Here is a 19,394-nt window from a genome sequence, read left to right as displayed (position 1 = left end):
GGTTTCCTATTTGGCCGTGTTTGAATGGAAAGCGCAGGCCATTAACTCTATCGAAACACACTGCTATCTGTTTCCACACGCGCAGCGCGTTGGCTGCATCCCTCAGCCTCGGCTCCACTCTTGCCCGAGCGTGTGTGCAAAAGCACTCCTCGGAGCTTATTCTGTTTTCCCGTTTCGCGCCGCCGTCCCATCAAACCGCCTCCCACGCCGCACCGTGGGGTGGGATGCGGATGCATTGGTTTCCGGTTGGATGGGGGGACGCTAGGCCCAATTCGATGCCTGCTTGGTCTGCTTGAACCAGAGGATGAGTCGATGTCCTGGCGGCAGTATGTATCAGATGGCATGAATGAATAAGCTGCGTGCGGATGAGACCTTTAATCAAAGGAAGAGAACTGGGAAGGCTCACAGTCAAATTGGCTTGCCGAGCACAGGAACTGCAATGCAGCCGGCCTCCATCCTTAGCCAATGCCCTTTTTTAAGGTTAAGGCGTCCTCCTCTCCCCCCCCCTTATGGTGAGAGCAAGCCACGACGAAATGGCCTGCATTCAGGTTGCGAAGCCTGATTGGCCCGCGAGAAAACCCAAATGAGCAGACGCTCACTTTGCAAATCTCCCAAGAAAGTTTGCCACACATTCATTTACAGCTAAATGGGTTGCTGTCTCGTCCGAGACTTTCTATTCATATCCATATTAAAGAGGAAAGAAGAACAGGCAGGTTTCAGACATGTCTAATGGTTTGGAAAAGCCGTTTGTTCCCTAACCGGCCGCGGGTTTCGACCGCGACAGGGGGACAATGCAAAACCTAGGCGCTCCTGGCTCCCCTGGCATGGAAATCGTCGCACCACAGTCATCCAGTACCTTGGCAGCCCATTGGAAATCCGCAAACGCAACAGGCATGGAGAAGAGCAGCTCCAAGTCAGAGGCGAGATCTTCGTAAATCTCCTGAAGGTCTGGATCGTCGTAACGCCTAAAGGAGGTAAAAAGACAAGGATGGCAATGAGCATTGCAGTTTTTGGGAGAGCTCTTAGGTGGAGAGATAGTCACTCGTATCCTTTCCCAGCCTCAATCAAGAATTCGCTCCAAAGCGAAGCCTTTTTCTTCCTCTCCCATATCAAGAGCAACATCATGCACACCTCTTCCTGCTCGCTCCATGAATCCCCAAATAGCTGCAAGACGGTGTTTCGGAATACTGCATCCTCATTCATCCCATTCAAAATGCACAAAAGAGGATCCTGCTGCTCATCAACGCCAACGATGTCCCGCAAGTCTTTCATCGCCTTGCGTTGCAAGCGCTGAAGCTGCTCGACGGAATGGAGCAGAACCAGCTCCTGTCCCCTACGATACCACTTTGCATAATGTTGCCACCGGCTTGTTGGCGTGGGGAGATCTATGCCTCCGTTTCTGATGGCCAATAGTTTTCGCTTCAATAGGTCAGAGAGTGTGGACAGCATGGCCAGCTCATTTCGGGGCCCGATAAATTCAATATTCATGTCGGAGCTCGCCAGTTCCATGTCGTTGGCCACTAGGATACGAAGGGAAGCAAGCAGCTCACTCGGGAGGTCTCCTTGGCGACGGAGAAAGTGTCGTAGGGGGAGGCCATGACGTTTCAGAATGGAATCGCGCTGACTCGCGGCGGCTGGGCCAGAGAAATTGAGCTTAACCGCGACGTAATCGAGCGGATTATCCTATAGGAAATACAAACATCGACATGGAGCAAGGGCCGATCAAGATATAATTAAGCGAATCAAGGGCTCTTACCTCGATACAGAATCCATACCCCAGAAGGACTATATGAGAGGCAAGACGCGTTAAATTAGAAAAACCAGCACCCAACACACTATACAACGGGGTTACTAACGTTCTTCGTTGGACTAGTTCGGAGAGGGAAGATATCAGTCATCAAAGCAGCTCCATACTCGAATATCAGTCGATCGTGAATAGATTACCTTTCCACCATAATTGTTGTATACCTGCTCGCCAGCCTTAATGGTATCATTGGATATAAATTCTACGTTTCCATCTCGGCCTTGCCAAATTATTTTTTGGCCAAAATTATGATTGAACATATCTAATTACGTGGAAAGGATGAATGAGCTCTTTTCCATTCAGCACAGCTTACTCATTTGCTGTCGCTTACCTAGGAGTGGCACCATCATCTCGCTAGGTCCCAAGCCTTCGTCAGGAAAGAGCACGTTTTGCGGGAAAGCTCGCGAAGACACCATGAAGTTGGCCCACAAGAACAAATCCCTTTCCATAGTAAATTATCCTTAGTGAACTTCTCGATTGGGACGCCAAAAAAAAAACCTTATACCACTCAAGCCGCGGATCCCATAGGTTCTCCTTCACCAATATCTCAGAAATCCACTTGAAATCCTGCCTCAATATCTCCAATCTCTCCTCGACCACGCCCTCTCCTAAGTTGGTTCCTTTAAACCACCACTTCAAATCGGCACCCGCCATCTGCGACATGTTCCATGAATTTCTCGGAAGAGTATCCAAATATGGACGATAGAAGGAAGAGGGGTTCAATGATTCGAGCGCGAGATAGACAGCGAGGATACTGGTACGCGATACGCCTTTGGGATGAGAGGGAGAAAAAAGGGATTGGAAAAAGGGGTAGGCTTCGAAAGCTTTAGCCAGAGTCATGCAGAGTTTTAATGGGACAGATGCAAGGGGCTCATTAGGATCTATGGATGAAGTGGCAACTACTCCACCGCCCATGTTGCTGATGTCTTTTAGCACATTGAAATTAATCAAAGAGGTCAGGCAAAGTACCGCATGTGCGGGCATGACAATAGTTACCTCCTTGAAAACCAAGTTTGGGAAAATGGGCACCATGGGCGCGCAACCATGTCTCAAATTCGGCCAATGACTGTGGATCAATGGACAGCACTTCTACTTCCCTTTCCATGTCGGCGACTCGAAACGAGACGTGATATAAAAAATTCAGAAAAGGCTAGTTTCGATATTTCAAAACAAAGTCACGATTTGAATTCCGAGACTGGTTTAATTTTAGAGCCATCTCTTTAGATCGAATGAATAGCAACATGTACTCCCCCAAGGACATATCTTAATATTTATTATTACCAATTATAATGACTCCAACAACATGGTCCATGTAGGCAGACTATTTTTGAATTAATTAGGCGCCAATGCGCTTGACTATCTTCTTTTATCCTCTTCTTCCCTCTAGACCGTGGCTTATCAAATCGCTCACCAGATATTTTCCATTTCCACCCTAAGTTTGCACCGCCACAAGTGTCGGGTTTGCAAAAAAGATCACGCACTGCTAATACAGCATGACAAGTTGGTTATAAAAACCATTTTTTCCAAACAAACAGGTTGTTAATCTGACCACTAAACACGTCAATTTTGCGCCAGCTCCACCTTGAATAAGAAAGGCATACTGGGAGAGTGGAAAGTGTATCGGATGCCCACATCAAAGCCACACTAGGGTGAACATTTTTCGACTGTTGAGAATGTGAATCCGTTTCAGTGACTAATCCTCATAAGTTTACAGGAACGAGGTGGAGCTTCAATATTCAGAGCGGCATTATATTTTTCAAAGCTAATGACATGAGCATAGGCTACATAAGACATAACCCCTTTGGCAAATATGAGGATTCCATCGAGAACGCATCATGGCCGAAAATGTCCCCACAGATCACTGATTGGCTCGACTACTTTTATCTCAAGTGGAAGAAAGATTCGGCTCACCAATCAGTGGGCCTTTGAGCCCCCATCTCCAGGGCGAAGCTAAGGAGGGATTTCGGTTACTTTGTATGGCTCCAACTCTTGGCTAAAAATAAATAATAGTTTCCTTCATCTTCCTACATTACTAAAATGAAGATTACTGTCGAGGATAAGAGTGACTATGAAGCCCCCCCGCCCTACTCATTCGAAAATACGGTTCCACTCGCTGCTTCACACGCCAATGCTCCCCCCCTTTCTTCCAATCCTCTTCCGTCCATTCCAGAACCAAGTTGTCCCGAAGCCTCCGAGCTCGGTATTTCCTTAGACCAAAGCCATTCCTATGACTCGGATGTCCCCCTCACCTCTAATAAGGGCTATCCTAATGAAAACGAATACTCTGGGAGTATTTGGGATTCATGTCGCGATTATAGGACGTGGGTTGGAATTTTATATTTATTGGTGTTCGCATTACCGTTTGGGATCGTGGGATTCGTATGGGTGTGGACCACTCTATTAATGAGCGTTTTCCTACTGATTATACCCCCAGTGGGGCTCATCATGTTGTCTTTCTCGTTCTACTCTATTCGGTAAATAATATGGGTCGAAGTGAGGGGAGGTGGTTTCTAACTCCCCTTTTTCTTTTCTTACTACCCTCATGTAGCATGCTCGGAAGATTTGAGCTCATCTCGCAAGAATACCTCTTTGGCCGACCCCCTCTCTATCGGGGGCGCAAGGATCCACGCGTCTTTCCGGAAGACTACCTCCAGGGCCGCAACGTCATCTATCCCACCGTAGCCGGGAGACGCTGGACATGGTGGTGTGTGCTTTACTTTACGTTCATCAAGATGTTTATAGGTATTTCGGTGATGGTGTCGATCATGCTCGTGCTTGGCCTCACCTTGGGCATCATTTGCTTCTTCCCCTTGGGGCTGATGTTCGTGAGGAGTGTGACCCTATGGCAGCGTGATTTTGCTTTTAAATGTTTGCATTTTGAATAATCCGACGCTCCCCCCCCCCATCTCCCAGATCAACAACAGTATAGATAGTGGTTGACTTGTAATGCCCCGTCATCTCCCTATTCTCTCTCTCGTTCCCCTCGACCTCCACTCCTCTCTATTTCATGCGCGTTTGTATCTTGTAATGTTTTACTCATTTTCTTTTGTTTGTTGTCCGATTTCAATAAAAATATGGATAAATGCAAGATAGATATGGCTCATTCTTGCATGTAGAGCAGTATGTCCATAAGATCCATTCAATCTTCAAAGTAGAAAATGTAGTAGGCTATACATAAGAGCCATTCATTTCAACATGGCCAAGTTCTTGAACATATACTGAGCCTGAAAATTTCTATAGATAGGCACAACGGTCATGCACAGTATAAACAATACCTATTTGCGAGGAGTAAAAGAGGTGCGCGCTGAATGAGCAACAGCAGACTCATAAATAGGGGAAAATAGCATCTTGGAACCCGCGACCAATTAATTTGAGTCATATTACCAGTATTAAATAGGCCTATTCTTTCCATGGTTATTTCAACTTTTTACTTCATATTAATCTCAGTCTATTTCGTTGGTTTTTTTTAGTCCAAAGTCCGCTAATTCTCTTAACACAGTTGGCAACTGCCGTTTAACATTAATTTGCTTTAAAGTTTGGTCATAAATAAAAACAATAGCTTTGGTCATAAAGTGCATGATCATCTCAAAGAGAAAGTATCCCTTAGGTAAATCATACTCTGAGGTTCAATGATTTTATGGAATAATACGAATCGGATGATACCTAGTTTAAAATAATAACCAGATGTTTCTATTGTAAATGGTGGATTTTCATTTTTAGAGTATAACATACTCAATTTTAGTGTAACGCGTTAGAAGAAAATGAAAATATGCGCTAAAAGAAGGACGAGAGAGCCGAAGAGAACTGCTTAAAAGAGTAGAGATCATGAAAGAGAGCAGGTTCTATAATTGCAACTTGGATATATACAGGCCTTCAAGCTTTTAATTTTTAATACTTGACAATTGATACGCTCCTAATGTATGAACTTGGGGTAGAATCTAGAGTGCGCAACTATTTTTTCTAATAAAGGGTTAAAAGAATAATGTTCTCTTTGGAAGTATACATAGTAGCTGTTTGGTCTTCTCCCTTCTCTTTCTTTCCCCTCTCAAAGCTGATTATATCGAGGTATTCCAATCGAAAACATTTTCACGCATAATTTGACTATTTCAACCTTCTGGCACGTCATACACGAAACACGTCATCGAATAAAGCAATATTTAGTATAATAAACTGCCAAGATATGAAAATATATCTTTTTAATTCTCTTGGAGTTTACGACGATGAAGATACGAGGAGAAAACATCCAATTGCCAGAAGATCCTCCGCCGCCTTACTCAAGTATCGAGATCCAAGCCTCTCCTAGCTCTCCCCTCCTTCCATCCCCTCAAACGGTGCCTCCACAATCTGCTCCATTGCCGAGGATAGCTCAGTTTCCTGTTGTTATTTTCCGTCCAATTCGTGTCACTCGTAATAATTATGAGGAAGATTCTTACACCTTCAATTGCTGCATTGCCCCTTTCGAGTTAGTAACATGGGGCGCATTGATATATCAATTAGTGGTTGGCGTAGTTATTGGATTACTGGGATTTCTGTGGATTTTAGCCTCGCTAATCGTGAGCATCGTGTGTTTGATTATACCGCCCATTGGATTACTATTATTAGGTCTGTCCTGTTGTAGCTATAGGTAATAATTTATTTTGGATATTTTTCTTTTCCTTTTTTCTAATATGATTTATGATACTAAATAGAATGCTCGGGCGCTTAGAACTTATACTACTCGAACTTTGCATGGGCCGTCCAGAAGATTTTGCACATCATTCATATCCCCGAGTTTTTTTTACAGATTCTCCGCGCGAATCCAATCTTATATCTGACATCTGGACCTGGCGCTGTGTTGTCTATTATCTTTTGATGAAACCTGTCATAAGCTTGTCTACACTACTGATGACTGTTATAGTGCTATCGGTTAGTATACCGATAATCTGCTGCTTACCTATTGGATTAGTATTTATTCGAAATATGGGCGTGTGGCAGAGAGACATTGCTTTTGGATTTTTAATGTAGTGGTTAATGTATTAATTTCTCTCCTCTGTATCTCTATATTCTTTTTTTTTTCCATAAACTATGTACACTATCACAGGATATACGATGTTTATAATCATCATCCTAGGTTTTTGATTGGGAAATTTTATGGTCCCAGTTTTCATTTCCAATCTCAATCAATACTTTTTATTCGAGTCACAAGTTCCACATTCTGTCCCAGTAGCTGCAGCCTCGATGCAGAATGTCATGATTGTATAATCAAGGGGTTATTTCTTGTCGTTTTCAGTACCCACCGTGCATTACCTATGAGATTGTATATTCCCATTATCTTGTGCTTCTTTATTAGTCAATTATTTCACTTTGATAAAACCTTCACTTTGGAGCAAGAGTAAAAGCCCATGGTATGTTGCTTAGGTATTATCTCCTGCTCATAGGACAAATTCGTCTCAAGAAGCTCCTGCAGAGTTTATGTCAGCTAGGTATTTTGGTGAAGGTTACCAACTAATTGTAATTCAACTTCATACTAACAAAGCCAGGAACAAATCATATACCAGTAATAAGGCCAGTTTCTCCTGCCAACATGATTTCCATTTTGAATTTTTTGATATTATTTAACCTCAATAAAAGCGCAGTCCTAAATTTCAAATCCAAGTTGACAGTACAGAACCGCTTTCTATTTGGTTGTGTAAACAAAAATTTAAGTTCTTCTAATCCCACTTCGCTCACCTAGGGTGATCATTAGAAGGAAGAGAGGGAGCCTGTAAATGCATGATTCCTACTTCTTTTAGCTCCAATTTCTTCGTATCATCACATCATCTCATTAAATCGTTTAGTCTAGTTTTTCGTCGCAATACTTTTTGCATTCTTCCCAACCGCTACTCCACACTTTCCAATACTTTCTTTAACATGACAGTTCCTGAGCCCGTTTCTGCTGCAACCAAGCTTTCTGGTTATGAATTTTGGCAAAAATCATTAAGGGGGTCCAGATATATCGTCGCCCCAATGGTGGATCAATCTGAATTGGTACGTCAATGCTCTTCTATACCGTCTTTTATTTTCTAGGTACTAATATGTGTCTTATCAGGCATGGCGTACCTTAAGCAGACGATACAATTCCGAATTATGCTATACCCCTATGTTCCATGCACGGATGTTTAGTGATAAAAACAATACCACCTATAGAGAAGAACAGTGGTCAACTAATTCGGAGGATAGACCTTTAATTGTTCAGGTACACATCGATCAATATACATTTGAGCATTATTTTGTATTCATTCTCATTTATTATCTTAGTTTTGTGCCAATGATCCCGAAACTCTATTGAAAGCTGCAAAGATGGTGGAGAAGGATTGTGATGCAGTTGATCTTAACCTTGGCTGTCCCCAACACATAGCTAAGCGAGGACATTATGGCTCGTACTTACAGGATGAATGGGACCTTATTTATAGAATGGGTGAGTGCAAAGCACACATATGCTTCACACTATTGATGATATTGAGTTGTTTTTTTTTACAGTGAATCTTCTACATCGGGAGCTGTCCGTCCCTGTTACTGTGAAGATTCGAATCTTCCCCGATGTCTCCAAGACAATTGAGTATGCAAAGATGATCGAAAGCGCTGGTGCCCAGCTCCTCACCGTGCACGGAAGATTACGAGAACAGAAGGGCCACAAGACGGGGCTTGCAGATTGGGACCAAATCCGTGCTGTCAAGTGAGTATTAACTCTTTTGCACGGCTATTCTGTATCATTTGGCTGATCTTTTTCGAGTTTTTAGGCAAGCGTTAAAGATCCCAGTATTTGCGAACGGAAATATCCTTTATTTCGAGGACGTCCAGCGTTGCCTTGAGTATACTGGCTGTGATGGAGTGATGTCCGCAGAGGGAAATCTATACAACCCTGCACTGTTCACCGGCCAGCACCCGCACAGCTGGCAAATTGCCGAAGAATACCTTGCTATTTGCCGAGAACTCAATACAAAATGGCCCTTCGCACGAGCTCACCTCTTCAAGATCTTCCACGCCGCGTTGCCAGTGCACACAGATCTAAGAAGCGCGCTTGGCTCTGCAAGAACCTACGAGGAGATAGAGAAAATTGTGGGGGAGCTGAAGCAGAGATTGCTTGAGGATGAGAAAGTGATGGGTGATGAGTGGAAAGAGAAATGGGGAAAGTTGGACGAAAGAGGACTGAAGATGCTCCCACACTGGGTCTGTCAACCATACATTCGACCTGCACTGCCTCCAGCTAAATCTGAAGGGGAAAAGGCTGAAAAAAAAAACGAGATCAAGCCAGAGAACAAGGAGGAGAAGGCGCCAGGTAATGGAATCAATGGTATGCTGACATCGGTTGTTGCCGTGGCGGAGGGCGTGAAGGTTGTAGTTGATGATAAACCCACCTCTGAAGCTATGGATACCACATCGCCAGCAAAGTTAAATTCTGTTATAGAAAATGAATTAACGCCAGAGTTTCCTCAACAGAATGAGGACATAGTCGATGAGGAAACTGAGCAGAGTTTGGCCGGATTGAAGCGAACACGCTCCATGCGGTCACTCGAGTCGGTGCGTGGGGTCCTTCAAGCCTCACCAAAGCGGAAGAAACGTGAGTGAATTTTTTTTTTCATTTTTTTTACCCGCTAAATACTTATGCATTCCATCATGCCTAATAGAAAAACTTGGTACCGCTGAAAATAATTCTGCTGCTCCGAATCCCAACCGTGTGCAACGTCAGCAATGCGCAGGTTGCAAACGAAGTGTTGCATCTCCTAAATGCCCCCGTCATCGTTGCAAAGCATGCTGTAATACGTGCGAAGCCCACTCTTTGAGTGCAAAGAAAAAGAGAAGACAGGAGAGAAAGGCAGCCCAAGCTGAGGCAGGTAAAGAGAGCAGTGAGCCCAAGAAACTTCTCAGCTGGTCTCGATGCGTTGTGATGTGATTACTATGCGATTTCTTTTTTTTTTGCCTGCGTATTTGATTTCTTATATCTATTTTGTATAGAGACTTCTTTTATTTCATAATAGAGAAACTAAAATTATCTTTAGTTATATATCCCGATTATGAATGAGTCTAAAACTAGATTCGTAGCATTGATAAAATCATTTTATCTATAATTTCAGTAACGGCCGATGCCTAACTGCTGCATCGATAAACAAAGTAAAAAAATTAATTAAATTCTGTTATAAAAAAGGAGGAGGAAAAAAAAGAAACAATATATGTATATATAGACGCAAATTAAAAAAGAAAAAGAGAAATATACGCAAAGAGTAACCATTGAAAAGTAGAAAGCAAACATCAACAGCTAGGATAAGCAGCGTAAAAAAACAAAAGATAAATTGAAAAATCTAAGATGGAAATATATATAAAGTGAACCTATACAGCAGGTTATAATTTAAAATCAGTTGCGCACTTCTCCAGCTTTTCATCTACCGAAAGCTTTTTGTTATTACACTTGTTTTCATTGCGTTGTAGATTGGTTCCGTTCGATGCGAGAGTTTCTGTCGCAGTTGGCGGAATTCCTCTTTGCCCTTCTCCTCCTCTAGCTTTCTCTTCATCTTCCATCTCCTATCCTCCTCTTCGACTTTTCGACGTCGCTCCTCTTGCGACCGTAGCTCTTGCAATTGCTCTGCCTTTTCCTTGCTTCGCCAAAGTTCAAGTTTGTCTTGAAAGGCATTCTGTTGGCGCCCTTGGTGACGCTCAGCTCTAAGATCAGTCTGGAATCGGAATGGAGCCGGGCGGGTGACTTTAGGTTTTGCCGTCTATGTTTTGATAATATTTTGTTAGCAAGAACAATCACGGCAACATTTCAAGTAGTAGTCCACCTACCGGTTTAGGTTTGGCAGCTTGCTTTTTCTCGATATTCTCCTTCCGAATCTTTTCCTCGAATTCCCAGCGCCGTAGTTGACTTATCGACTGCCCCAGAAAATGGCCAGACTGGAGCGATGTGGAAATTGCCTGTTCCCTATGTGAAGCCGGATGGGTGGGTGCGGGATTTGTATTGGAAGAGGAAAGCTGGGGAGCGCGTGCTCGCGATTTTGTGAAAGCAGGAGATTGTGGGATAGTCAGCTTGGGTTTGGTAACTTGCAGCGGCGCAACCACCTTTGGTTTCTCGAACAGCTTCTTGTCAAATGGCTTTGCTTTAAACATTGTGTTTTTGTTCTCTTTCTCTGTGATCGTACTATTCAATACATAGGGTTAGAGGCCGATGTGTATACAATGATCCTTCATGACATGATTCTAGAAACCAACCTTATTGGCCGTGTTCGGAATCGAGTCAAAAACTGCGGGGATTTGGGAATGGTTAGCTCGGTCCTCTTGATTTCTTGCAGCGCCTACATTTTATATATGTAGAGCCCAATAGAGATACATGTAAAACTCCAGATGAAAAGAATGATGTTTACCTTAGCTGATTGTACAGGTGCTCGTTGAGGAGGTGGTGGTGGAGGGGGCGGAAGCGCTGCAGCAATTTTCGGCTTTGCTCTAAGTTTGGACGTACGGAGAAAGGGTGACTGCGGCAAAGTTAAACTGGACATCAGTGGCGCAGATTGCTATTCAATAGTAAACGCAGGTTGAATATGTGATACTGTGGTAAATAAGATGAATATTGTTACCTTGGACTCGGCTTTCACCTTCGACCGATTTAATACTTTGCTCTCAAATTGCTGAACTCGCACGGCTAGCGGTACAAAGGGAGACTTGATTTCCTGTGCTGCTTCTGCAAAGGCTTTAGAGCGGTGGGAAGTGCTTGAGTGGAAATGAAAAGGTTTGGGGACAGTAAGCTTCACTGGTCTCTTCTACAAGAATCAAGAGAGTTAGCCTGTTAGTCGAGACTCTAATTGACAAATGTCCAACTACAAATTTTCATACCTGAATAGCCTTAGGGGTACGTATACCTAGAGGTCTGCTTAGCTTTTTCTTCTCGATCTCTCTCTTTTGTCCAGCCTTTCCACGCTCCACGCGAGTTGACGTGGCAAAATTAAATTCTTTTGGAATTGTGAGTGGCCGATAGGTGCTTCTAAAGACAGAAGAGGTAGCCATGGAAGAGGCTGGTTTCTTTTCGGGGTAAGCTTGAGCGGGTGGGAGGATTGGCGAAGCTATGGGTTGATGCTTTACTCCATTCCACCCGAAAGAAGAGACGAGATTAAATATAGCTGATTCTTCCAGGGGCTCTTTCTTTAGATTGCCTTCGTCATCGACGGCGCAGAATTGCTCCTCACCTGCGTACTCTGTTTCCTGATATCCAAAATGATATGAATGCTGATAAGATTCGTGATTCCCGCGGATTACCTCCGGCTCTTCTACTTCTGATTCTATGTTTTCGTGCACTTTTTTCCCGCTATCCTCCTCCTCGCTCTCCTCCACCTCTTTCTCTTCATTTTCCTCATCACTTTCTACTTCTTCACCTTCTTCTTCCCCTCCGATATTTTCTTCTTCTTCCCCCTCCTCCTCCTCCTCTTCCCTCTTTTTCTTCGCTTCTTCTTCACTGCCGTTAAATTTTTCCTCTTCTTCTTCAGCCTCTAGCTTAGCTTGACTCACACTTTTGTTATTTAAGGGCTCAACAAGAGTTTCTATTGATGAGCCAAAGGGTGCCTTTTGTATAATGTTGGCATCAAAGGTAGCCTTGCGTGTCATCTCCATATCCGTGTGAAATAACTCATCCAGCATATTGTCGTTGTCACAAGCCATGTAGCTGCCTAGTTCGGGGCTTGCATCATGAGTCAGATTCAGCAGGGTTGAATCATTTACGAGGGGCTGCAAATTTCTCTTCACTGCTGGGGAACCATCCCGAATCTCTGCAGAAGGAAAAAAGTTAGAATTTATGTAGGAGTAATTACAATGGAAAGAATTTTCCTAAGCTTACCGAACCACTTGGTACAATCCGGATCATATTTCTCTGTGAATCGAGATTCATTGAAATCATAAAATCTTGGTGCATCGAAATTCAAGCTATCATTTGGATCATCACGTAAATAACATCGAGGTTGGTATATATTTGAGGTCTTTTTGGCGGCACGGCGTAAGGAGGAGGCAACTGAATCCGGAGATTGCTCAAGGCTATTGAGGGAGGTCCTCTTGAGAAATTCTGGCTGGAAAATGTTAAACAAAATCAAAAGAATTAATCGCGGTTTAAAAGGCACATGATTTAAATCAGAATAAAATAATTAATTCACGGATGAGAATTTTTACATACTTCATCGAATGAGTCGGAATCGCTGTTGTACATTTCCCGTGGTGTACGGGCCTGTTCTTTTGCATAGACCATACTCTTTCTAAAGAGTGTACCGGTTATACTATAATTTGAGGATAAAAAAATATTAAGCTTAGGAAAATGAATTTCGACGGATTTATAAAAAAGTGCAGAGGGTGGGCTTCTAAAGAGCCGGGTTATTCATTTACCTTTCGCAATGGTGCAGGCGCTGTGGAGCGTGGTAATATTCAAATCGCCACAATTGAATGTTTTTGATGTATTTGTTGCTTGAAAGAGAAAAGCGCGGGGAGGTAAAATGTGAAAACGCGTGTTTTACGCGTTTTTGGAATCCAATTTGGATTTATTTTAGACCATCGACATGGAAGCCCAAGAATGCCTTAAATTACCGCGCTAAATCTCAGCAGCTTTGATACCCAGCCTTTGAAACTTAAGGAGAGTGAGAAAAATAAATTAGCTCGGGAAAATGATAGGCCTAACAGCAATTATATTCGAGCATACCGTATACAATACAATCTTTCTTAGCGGCATGTCGTTCTTTTCACTAGACCTTCTTTTGCAGCATTGATTACAAATCCCCTCTTTGAAATACTCAAGGCTAAAATTGGAATATTTTCGTAGGATTACAAGCAGAGAGATATCTTTATATATGATTTCAATTATTTTTAAATACGCAATCACAATTTTGATGCTCATTAGCAAGGAATAAAAGAGAAGAAATGGGAGAAAGCAAGAGGAGAGACGCCTGGTGTGAATAAAATTGTAGATATACATGTGGAGCAACTCTGTCTTGATTGGCAAAGCGAAACGGGGTAAACAAATGATATAATAAATAGGAAGATTAAGAGGACGACTTTCTCAGCCAGATATACACAAGATTTTCGCAGTTGGTCGCGACGATGCACCCATTTCCAGGAGCAATAGCCACGTCTCTCAGCACGGTATCCGACTGGGGATGTGCCAGCACCATTTCAGGCGGCAGCCGTTCTTTGCTTTGATCCTCTAGGGTTCTACTAGTTTTGGTTAAATCAAAGATGTGCACATTTCCTTCCGCGTCACCGGCAACCAGTGCATCGGATGTGACACAGAACCGCTGGAAGATAACTCGTGCCTGCGGCCACAGCAGCGCAAGGCGTATATCTGCATCCTCTGGTGTACTTCTCCGCCAGTTCCATAAAATGATCTCCTCATCCTCGGCTGCTCTCGAGATGACCCAATCTTGCTCTTTTTGGCTCTGCATAGTCACGATATTGTCAACATGACTTTCGTGCCATTCTTCCGAGCAAGGGTACGTCATTATTGGCTTGTCAAAATGGCGCGGCTCTTCTTTTGCGCGCAAATCTGCAGGATCAAATTGGTATCGCTCCATCAAACCATTCTCACATCCAACAAGTAGCCCTTTATCTCCAGGCAGAGGGCAGATAGTGCTTGGTAGCCGCGTGACAGAAAAGGTGGCCAAACAGGCGGCATTATTTTTCTCGCCACCCGAGGGATGGCCTATATCCCATAGGCGAATAGTTCGATCTGAGCATGCGCTGTAGAGCCATCGCGGTTGCGTGGCAGAAAATCGGAGTTGAACAACATTCCGTTGGTGGCCATGTAGGATTCTGTAGCATTCATTTTGTGTTGGATTGATAAGCTTGATGCTACCCAGATGCCCTGAATGAGCAATAAATGAGCCTTAACCTGCTGGAGAGTGTGGAATATGTGTGCTGCTTACCTGCGGCAGCTAGGATATCAATGGGGTTGCCTTTGTGCACCACTGTTGTCCAAGCAAGCGAGTAAAACTCCTCGTTCATTTCTGGGTGCGTATACTTTGCTATTATTTCACCACGGTGAACATCAATAAATATAATGGAGTTCACTCCGCATACAGTCACCACATTGGATTCCCCTAGGTTGAGGTTGAACGTGAGCATTTTACCGGAGTAGAGAAATGAAGATAAATTACCCTCTCGTGATGGCTGGAACTCACAGCTCCAGACACTAATGTACTTGTCCTCAGTTGGATTGGCCTCGCCATCCTGGGAAATGTGAGGGAAAGCGCGGATAATGTGCGAAAGTTCATATTGGCTTTCTATAATAACGAAATTGATTTACCAAGTCAGCAGGAAGCGATACAACAATATAGGATACTACTTACTCAATGCGCTTGGACCCTTCACTTCACTTTCTTTAGTACGCCCGCGAAGTTTGGCTGTGCTATCCTCAGTCATTTTCTTGGGAGATTTTCTAGGCCGCCCTCTTCTTACCGTGCTCCCCTTATCATTCGACTCCGCTACTTTCTTGTTTGGAGTATTTTGTGACGAAGATGAATCTGCAACTTTACGAGACTTTCTCTTGGGCCGGCTTGCTTCTTCACCTATTTCTGTATTCTGCGATTGATTGCCTGTCTTGGTTGTACGCGTTCTTCTCCCCTGCTTTATTCCATGTGAAGGAGAGGTCTTATTGTTTGCAGAGTCATCTCGAGCCGTCCTTTTGGTTGCGGAAGATCCCCTCACTTGTCCCTCGTCATCATCACTACTTTGGTCCGCATCGTCTTGTAATTCCTTTTTCTTAGATAATGTTCTCTTTGCTCGTACAAGAACGCGACGTGTCGGTGAATCCGCGTCATTTTTTTTGGTTGTGCGCAATCGCCGAGGTGTATCTTGAGTTGTGAGGGGAGAACGCGCTAGTGCAGCAATCTCGTCCTCAGATGAATGTTCAGAGGGGAGCCATCCGTCGTGGGCCATTAGTACAATGGGCGAGAAATTTAATTCCCAAATATTTTACGTTACAAAATTTGAAGAAAATCGGATTTGACTTCATCAATAACAAAAATGTTTAATTATTTTTAAGCTCGGAATTTTTCCAGGCTCTATCTCTATTTTTCTCTATCTTGACAGTTTGCGGTAGAAGCTTTAAAGCTTTCGTTTTCTTGGGGAATGCCAACGGACAAACCAATCAAGATTGCGGTCCAGGCCGATCCCTGGGAATTTTACACAGAACGCATAAAAAACGAGAGCTGGGTATGTTATTTAAAGAGTGAATTATGAATGGTTTTCACTTTTGGGATTGACTAATCCTACCTATCGATGCCTATAAAATCTAGAAAGCAGCACAGAAAAAAGTCTCAGAATGGGAATCGCATCTTCAGAAAGCTAAAGATGCAAGCACTGCATTACTTAAGCAGAGAAAGGAAGAGGCCGATCGGGAAGCAGAGAGTGTTCGATTGATGTTGGAACGCTGGACGCTGGAAAAGTAAAACATTGCTCATTTTCAGCAATCGCAGACTTGGAACGTTAATGAGTACTTATCTCACGAATTAGGAAGCAAGAAGACGAAAAAGTTAAGGCAGAATTCGAAGAGCGAAATAAGAGACTATGGCAGGTCGCTATCATATCAGTTTCACTTACTAACCTCGAGAATTTCAATTTTTTTTTTGCGTTGCCAATAGAGAATCGAAGGAACTATTCAACAGACCCAAGCAAGGCGGCAGGCAGAGGCCAAGGCTCGACAGGATGCCCTTGAGCGTGCACGTAAGCAGCAAGAGGAAATGGCCCGAATTGCTAAGGAGCAGCGTGAGGCTGAAGAGCGAAGGATGAAGGAGGAGAAGGAGAGGAAGGAGCGGGAAGAGAAGGAGAGGAAAGAGAAAGCGGAGAAAAAACTGGAGATGGAGAAGAAGGAAAAGCTGGGGGTAGGACTCTCCAACGGATACTTGCGATTTACCGAAGACTCACAATTGCATTCCTTTTATTTCTACAGGTGAGCGCATCTCCAACTGCCTTAGAGGAGGTCGAGAAGTACCGTGAAAAGCTGCGGTACATCCACGAAGAAATTCAAAAGAGGGTGGCCGCCGAGTCACAATTGAAGTCGTACTGCTTCAATAATAAACGTCACATCACTCGCATGGTTGGACAGTTGACCAATTCAAGAACCCAAATTTTGAAGATAGTAAGCCGTGCTCTTTTGTTGCAGTCTTTTGGATGCACGCTCACTCCCGTTTTTAGGCAACCGATATGGACACCCTTTTCAATGAAGCCGGCAGAGTAAACGATTTGGTGAGATTGTGGATGCTCAATTTCACGGCCAAAGCAGTGGTGGTATGTCTGAGACCCTTTTCGGCCAATTGCTCATACTTCTCTTATTGGATCTATGTTCTACTAGAAACAAGCAGAGACGGAGGTGACCGTCAAGCCATCTACCGCATTTCCATTGGCGCTTGTATGTGTTCTCCTCTTCTCGAGGCACTCCGAATTTCTTGACATTTTGATGGCGCGATTTGTCAAAAAATGCATTTATGTTATTCCTCATTTTGTCGACCGACAGCCGGTAGGTGTTACTCTCCTGTACATGGAGCTCGCTTTGCTCATGCGTATTTGTCTAGGGCCAATCGGCTGAGGATTTTCTCAAACTAGCCGGATATAAGAAAAAGGACGAGGATGAGTGGGAAAATGATGTGCAGTACACAGAACGTATGTGTGGGATGCTTGCTCTGTGGAGTGCCATTGTTCAAACAACGCCAACTGGTAAGTTTCTTGTAAGATATGATGAGATAAGGATCATAAGTACCTCACATGAGATCCGACTTTAGAATGTCAGAATGTATACCCCATCCGTCATGCCTGGATTTGGCTCGCCCGCATCTCCAACATGCCGCCGCGCACCATTACACCTGCACTCCTCAACATTTTTCTCGAGATTGCCGGACCCGTGCTCCTACAAACCTATGGCCGCCAGGTGCATAAGGTGATCCGTGTGATAGTGGAGCACATTCTGCCTAATATTCCCCCTGACGCTGTATCCGCGAAAACGCGCTTGCAAAATTATTTGGAGGGATTTTTGAAAACTGGACAATTAAAGGGAATAGAGGGGCGATTGCCTAACCCATAATTTATTATATGACTCGCATTGTTTGTTTTTAATATCTTTTCTATTTTGCAAATACACACCTCGTTCATATACTCTTGGATCCCACTGATCCAGGCCGAGGAACTGAATTCGATGTTCTATGAACAAGCGAACGTTGAGGGTGACTAGATGCGACAGACTTTTCAAGAATAAGCACGATTATAGTGCTTGGAAGCGGCAGTCCAATTAGCCCAATTCCTTTGGCCGAAATGTGAGAGAAGGATGCGGAGTATCAAAGCTTGTTTGAGTTTCTAAGTAGAGAAATTAGTCTTGGCAAATAGAAAGAAACGCTTCATCTTGGACAATAGAACTAGAGCACCCTCCACTCTGTCTCCCCCCTTTCACTCTCATTGACTCTTCTCTCGTTTAGAATGGACCAACACCGCTCTTATCACAACCATGATGGCGATCTTCCCCCACCCTATGAAAGTTCCCAGTTCCCTCCCTCCACTTCGATACCGCTCGAACCCCCTGAAAAAAACCTCTATCCACAACCTTATGTATACGCGGCTCGTTCCAACGTATCCGAGCTACCCCCCTCCAACTCTCACGCTCCTTTCCAATCGGATCCCTCGGGGGGCCAGCGGCATAACGAGCCTGACTACGTGAATAACTTCAATGCCGTGTGCGATCCGATCACTTGGTTGTCGTTGGCGTATATTCTTTTTGTCTCTCTTCCAATAGCGTGTTTGGGCTTCATGTGGGTATGGACAACGTTCATGATGAGCGTGTTGTTGTTGATCATCCCCCCCGTGGGGCTTCTTATGCTGAGCTTCTCATTTTACTCTTATCGGTAATCATGAGCCACTCTGAAGAAACGAGATTAGGATGGGGATATTTGTCCACAGGATGCTTACCTCTCTGCCTTCTCCATCCCTTAGGATGCTTGGTCAGATCGAGTTGGTCACGCTCGAGCTCTTCTTTGGTCGCCCCCCCACGCATAAGGAGCGGCGGTATCCGCGGGTTTTCCCTAGTGACCGGCCACTAACTCGCAACGAAATCCTGTATCCTATCGTGGCCAAAGACAAATGGACGCTGTGGTGCACCCTCTATTTTGCTTTAATCAAGTTGTTTATGAGCATCTCCACGTTCACGGTTGCGATGTCCGTGCTACCTCTGATTCTTGTTTTTGTGTGCTTCTTCCCGCTAGGAGCGGTTTTCCTCCGGAATATTGGACTCGGGCAGCGAGATTTCGCCTTTCGCTGTCTTGACTTCGAGAAATGATCGATCCTAGTTCTCGGCCTACTCCCCCTACTGACTCAGGCTCAGCCTTGTTTTCATGTTATCTATTTTGCTAAAGTATTTGCGCATGTTTTTTGAGAGAATCAATGGAGGAGAATCAATCCGTTTATATTTGAGAGACTTCATATCTACATAAAATGTAACTCTGCTTGAGGATATAACACAGCAACTATCGGAATATTTTGTGAGTTCCACTTCCACAAAAAAAACTCCTAATACATTCAAAGGCGTGACAGGTCAATCTCCATCTGTGATTAACTCGGTCACAGTAGAACAAGC

At 43.9% G+C, this 19,394-nt stretch overlaps 9 protein-coding genes across 9 annotated transcripts; 5 read left to right on the top strand and 4 right to left on the bottom strand.

Moving 5' to 3' along the window:
- Positions 1-47: 47 nt before the first annotated feature.
- VTP21DRAFT_5615 (uncharacterized protein) lies at positions 48-344 on the bottom strand (the record flags this gene model as incomplete). The annotated part of the gene is made up of 1 exon (XM_069396156.1): positions 48-344. One exon carries the CDS (start codon positions 342-344, stop codon positions 48-50), a length of 297 nt encoding a protein of 98 aa, XP_069247696.1.
- A 410-nt stretch (positions 345-754) lies between these two features.
- On the bottom strand, positions 755-2,909 carry VTP21DRAFT_5614 (uncharacterized protein; the record flags this gene model as incomplete). The annotated part of the gene is made up of 8 exons (XM_069396155.1): positions 755-965; positions 1,043-1,683; positions 1,757-1,785; positions 1,857-1,869; positions 1,945-2,066; positions 2,136-2,245; positions 2,310-2,730; positions 2,801-2,909. The coding sequence occupies 8 exons, from the start codon at positions 2,907-2,909 to the stop codon at positions 755-757; spliced, it is 1,656 nt and encodes a 551-aa protein (XP_069247695.1).
- A 932-nt stretch (positions 2,910-3,841) lies between these two features.
- On the top strand, positions 3,842-4,689 carry VTP21DRAFT_5613 (uncharacterized protein; the record flags this gene model as incomplete). The annotated part of the gene is made up of 2 exons (XM_069396154.1): positions 3,842-4,278; positions 4,353-4,689. The coding sequence occupies 2 exons, from the start codon at positions 3,842-3,844 to the stop codon at positions 4,687-4,689; spliced, it is 774 nt and encodes a 257-aa protein (XP_069247694.1).
- A 1,335-nt stretch (positions 4,690-6,024) lies between these two features.
- VTP21DRAFT_5612 (uncharacterized protein) lies at positions 6,025-6,808 on the top strand (the record flags this gene model as incomplete). The annotated part of the gene is made up of 2 exons (XM_069396153.1): positions 6,025-6,428; positions 6,493-6,808. The coding sequence occupies 2 exons, from the start codon at positions 6,025-6,027 to the stop codon at positions 6,806-6,808; spliced, it is 720 nt and encodes a 239-aa protein (XP_069247693.1).
- Positions 6,809-7,555: 747 nt separating this feature from the next.
- Positions 7,556-9,716, top strand: VTP21DRAFT_5611 (uncharacterized protein; the record flags this gene model as incomplete). The annotated part of the gene is made up of 6 exons (XM_069396152.1): positions 7,556-7,810; positions 7,872-8,018; positions 8,081-8,240; positions 8,303-8,498; positions 8,563-9,383; positions 9,451-9,716. The coding sequence occupies 6 exons, from the start codon at positions 7,556-7,558 to the stop codon at positions 9,714-9,716; spliced, it is 1,845 nt and encodes a 614-aa protein (XP_069247692.1).
- Positions 9,717-10,203: 487 nt separating this feature from the next.
- On the bottom strand, positions 10,204-13,040 carry VTP21DRAFT_5610 (uncharacterized protein; the record flags this gene model as incomplete). The annotated part of the gene is made up of 8 exons (XM_069396151.1): positions 10,204-10,536; positions 10,604-10,955; positions 11,027-11,109; positions 11,179-11,325; positions 11,389-11,571; positions 11,645-12,570; positions 12,639-12,864; positions 12,969-13,040. The coding sequence occupies 8 exons, from the start codon at positions 13,038-13,040 to the stop codon at positions 10,204-10,206; spliced, it is 2,322 nt and encodes a 773-aa protein (XP_069247691.1).
- Positions 13,041-13,824: 784 nt separating this feature from the next.
- VTP21DRAFT_5609 (uncharacterized protein) lies at positions 13,825-15,715 on the bottom strand (the record flags this gene model as incomplete). The annotated part of the gene is made up of 4 exons (XM_069396149.1): positions 13,825-14,642; positions 14,704-14,877; positions 14,935-15,060; positions 15,127-15,715. 4 exons carry the CDS (start codon positions 15,713-15,715, stop codon positions 13,825-13,827), a joined length of 1,707 nt encoding a protein of 568 aa, XP_069247690.1.
- A 192-nt stretch (positions 15,716-15,907) lies between these two features.
- VTP21DRAFT_5608 (uncharacterized protein) lies at positions 15,908-17,855 on the top strand (the record flags this gene model as incomplete). Its single annotated transcript, XM_069396148.1, has 9 exons — positions 15,908-15,991; positions 16,075-16,223; positions 16,292-16,352; positions 16,420-16,659; positions 16,728-16,916; positions 16,973-17,065; positions 17,130-17,294; positions 17,350-17,491; positions 17,557-17,855. 9 exons carry the CDS (start codon positions 15,908-15,910, stop codon positions 17,853-17,855), a joined length of 1,422 nt encoding a protein of 473 aa, XP_069247689.1.
- A 389-nt stretch (positions 17,856-18,244) lies between these two features.
- VTP21DRAFT_5607 (uncharacterized protein) lies at positions 18,245-19,097 on the top strand (the record flags this gene model as incomplete). The annotated part of the gene is made up of 2 exons (XM_069396147.1): positions 18,245-18,666; positions 18,755-19,097. 2 exons carry the CDS (start codon positions 18,245-18,247, stop codon positions 19,095-19,097), a joined length of 765 nt encoding a protein of 254 aa, XP_069247688.1.
- Between the last annotated feature and the right edge of the window lie 297 nt (positions 19,098-19,394).

Source organism: Calcarisporiella thermophila (genome assembly GCF_041956535.1).
Source record: "Calcarisporiella thermophila strain CBS 279.70 unplaced genomic scaffold VTP21scaffold_23, whole genome shotgun sequence".
NCBI lineage: Eukaryota > Fungi > Calcarisporiellomycota > Calcarisporiellomycetes > Calcarisporiellales > Calcarisporiellaceae > Calcarisporiella > Calcarisporiella thermophila.
Note: the sequence above shows the minus strand (reverse complement) of the source record. Positions and strands in the feature narration are given on the sequence as shown.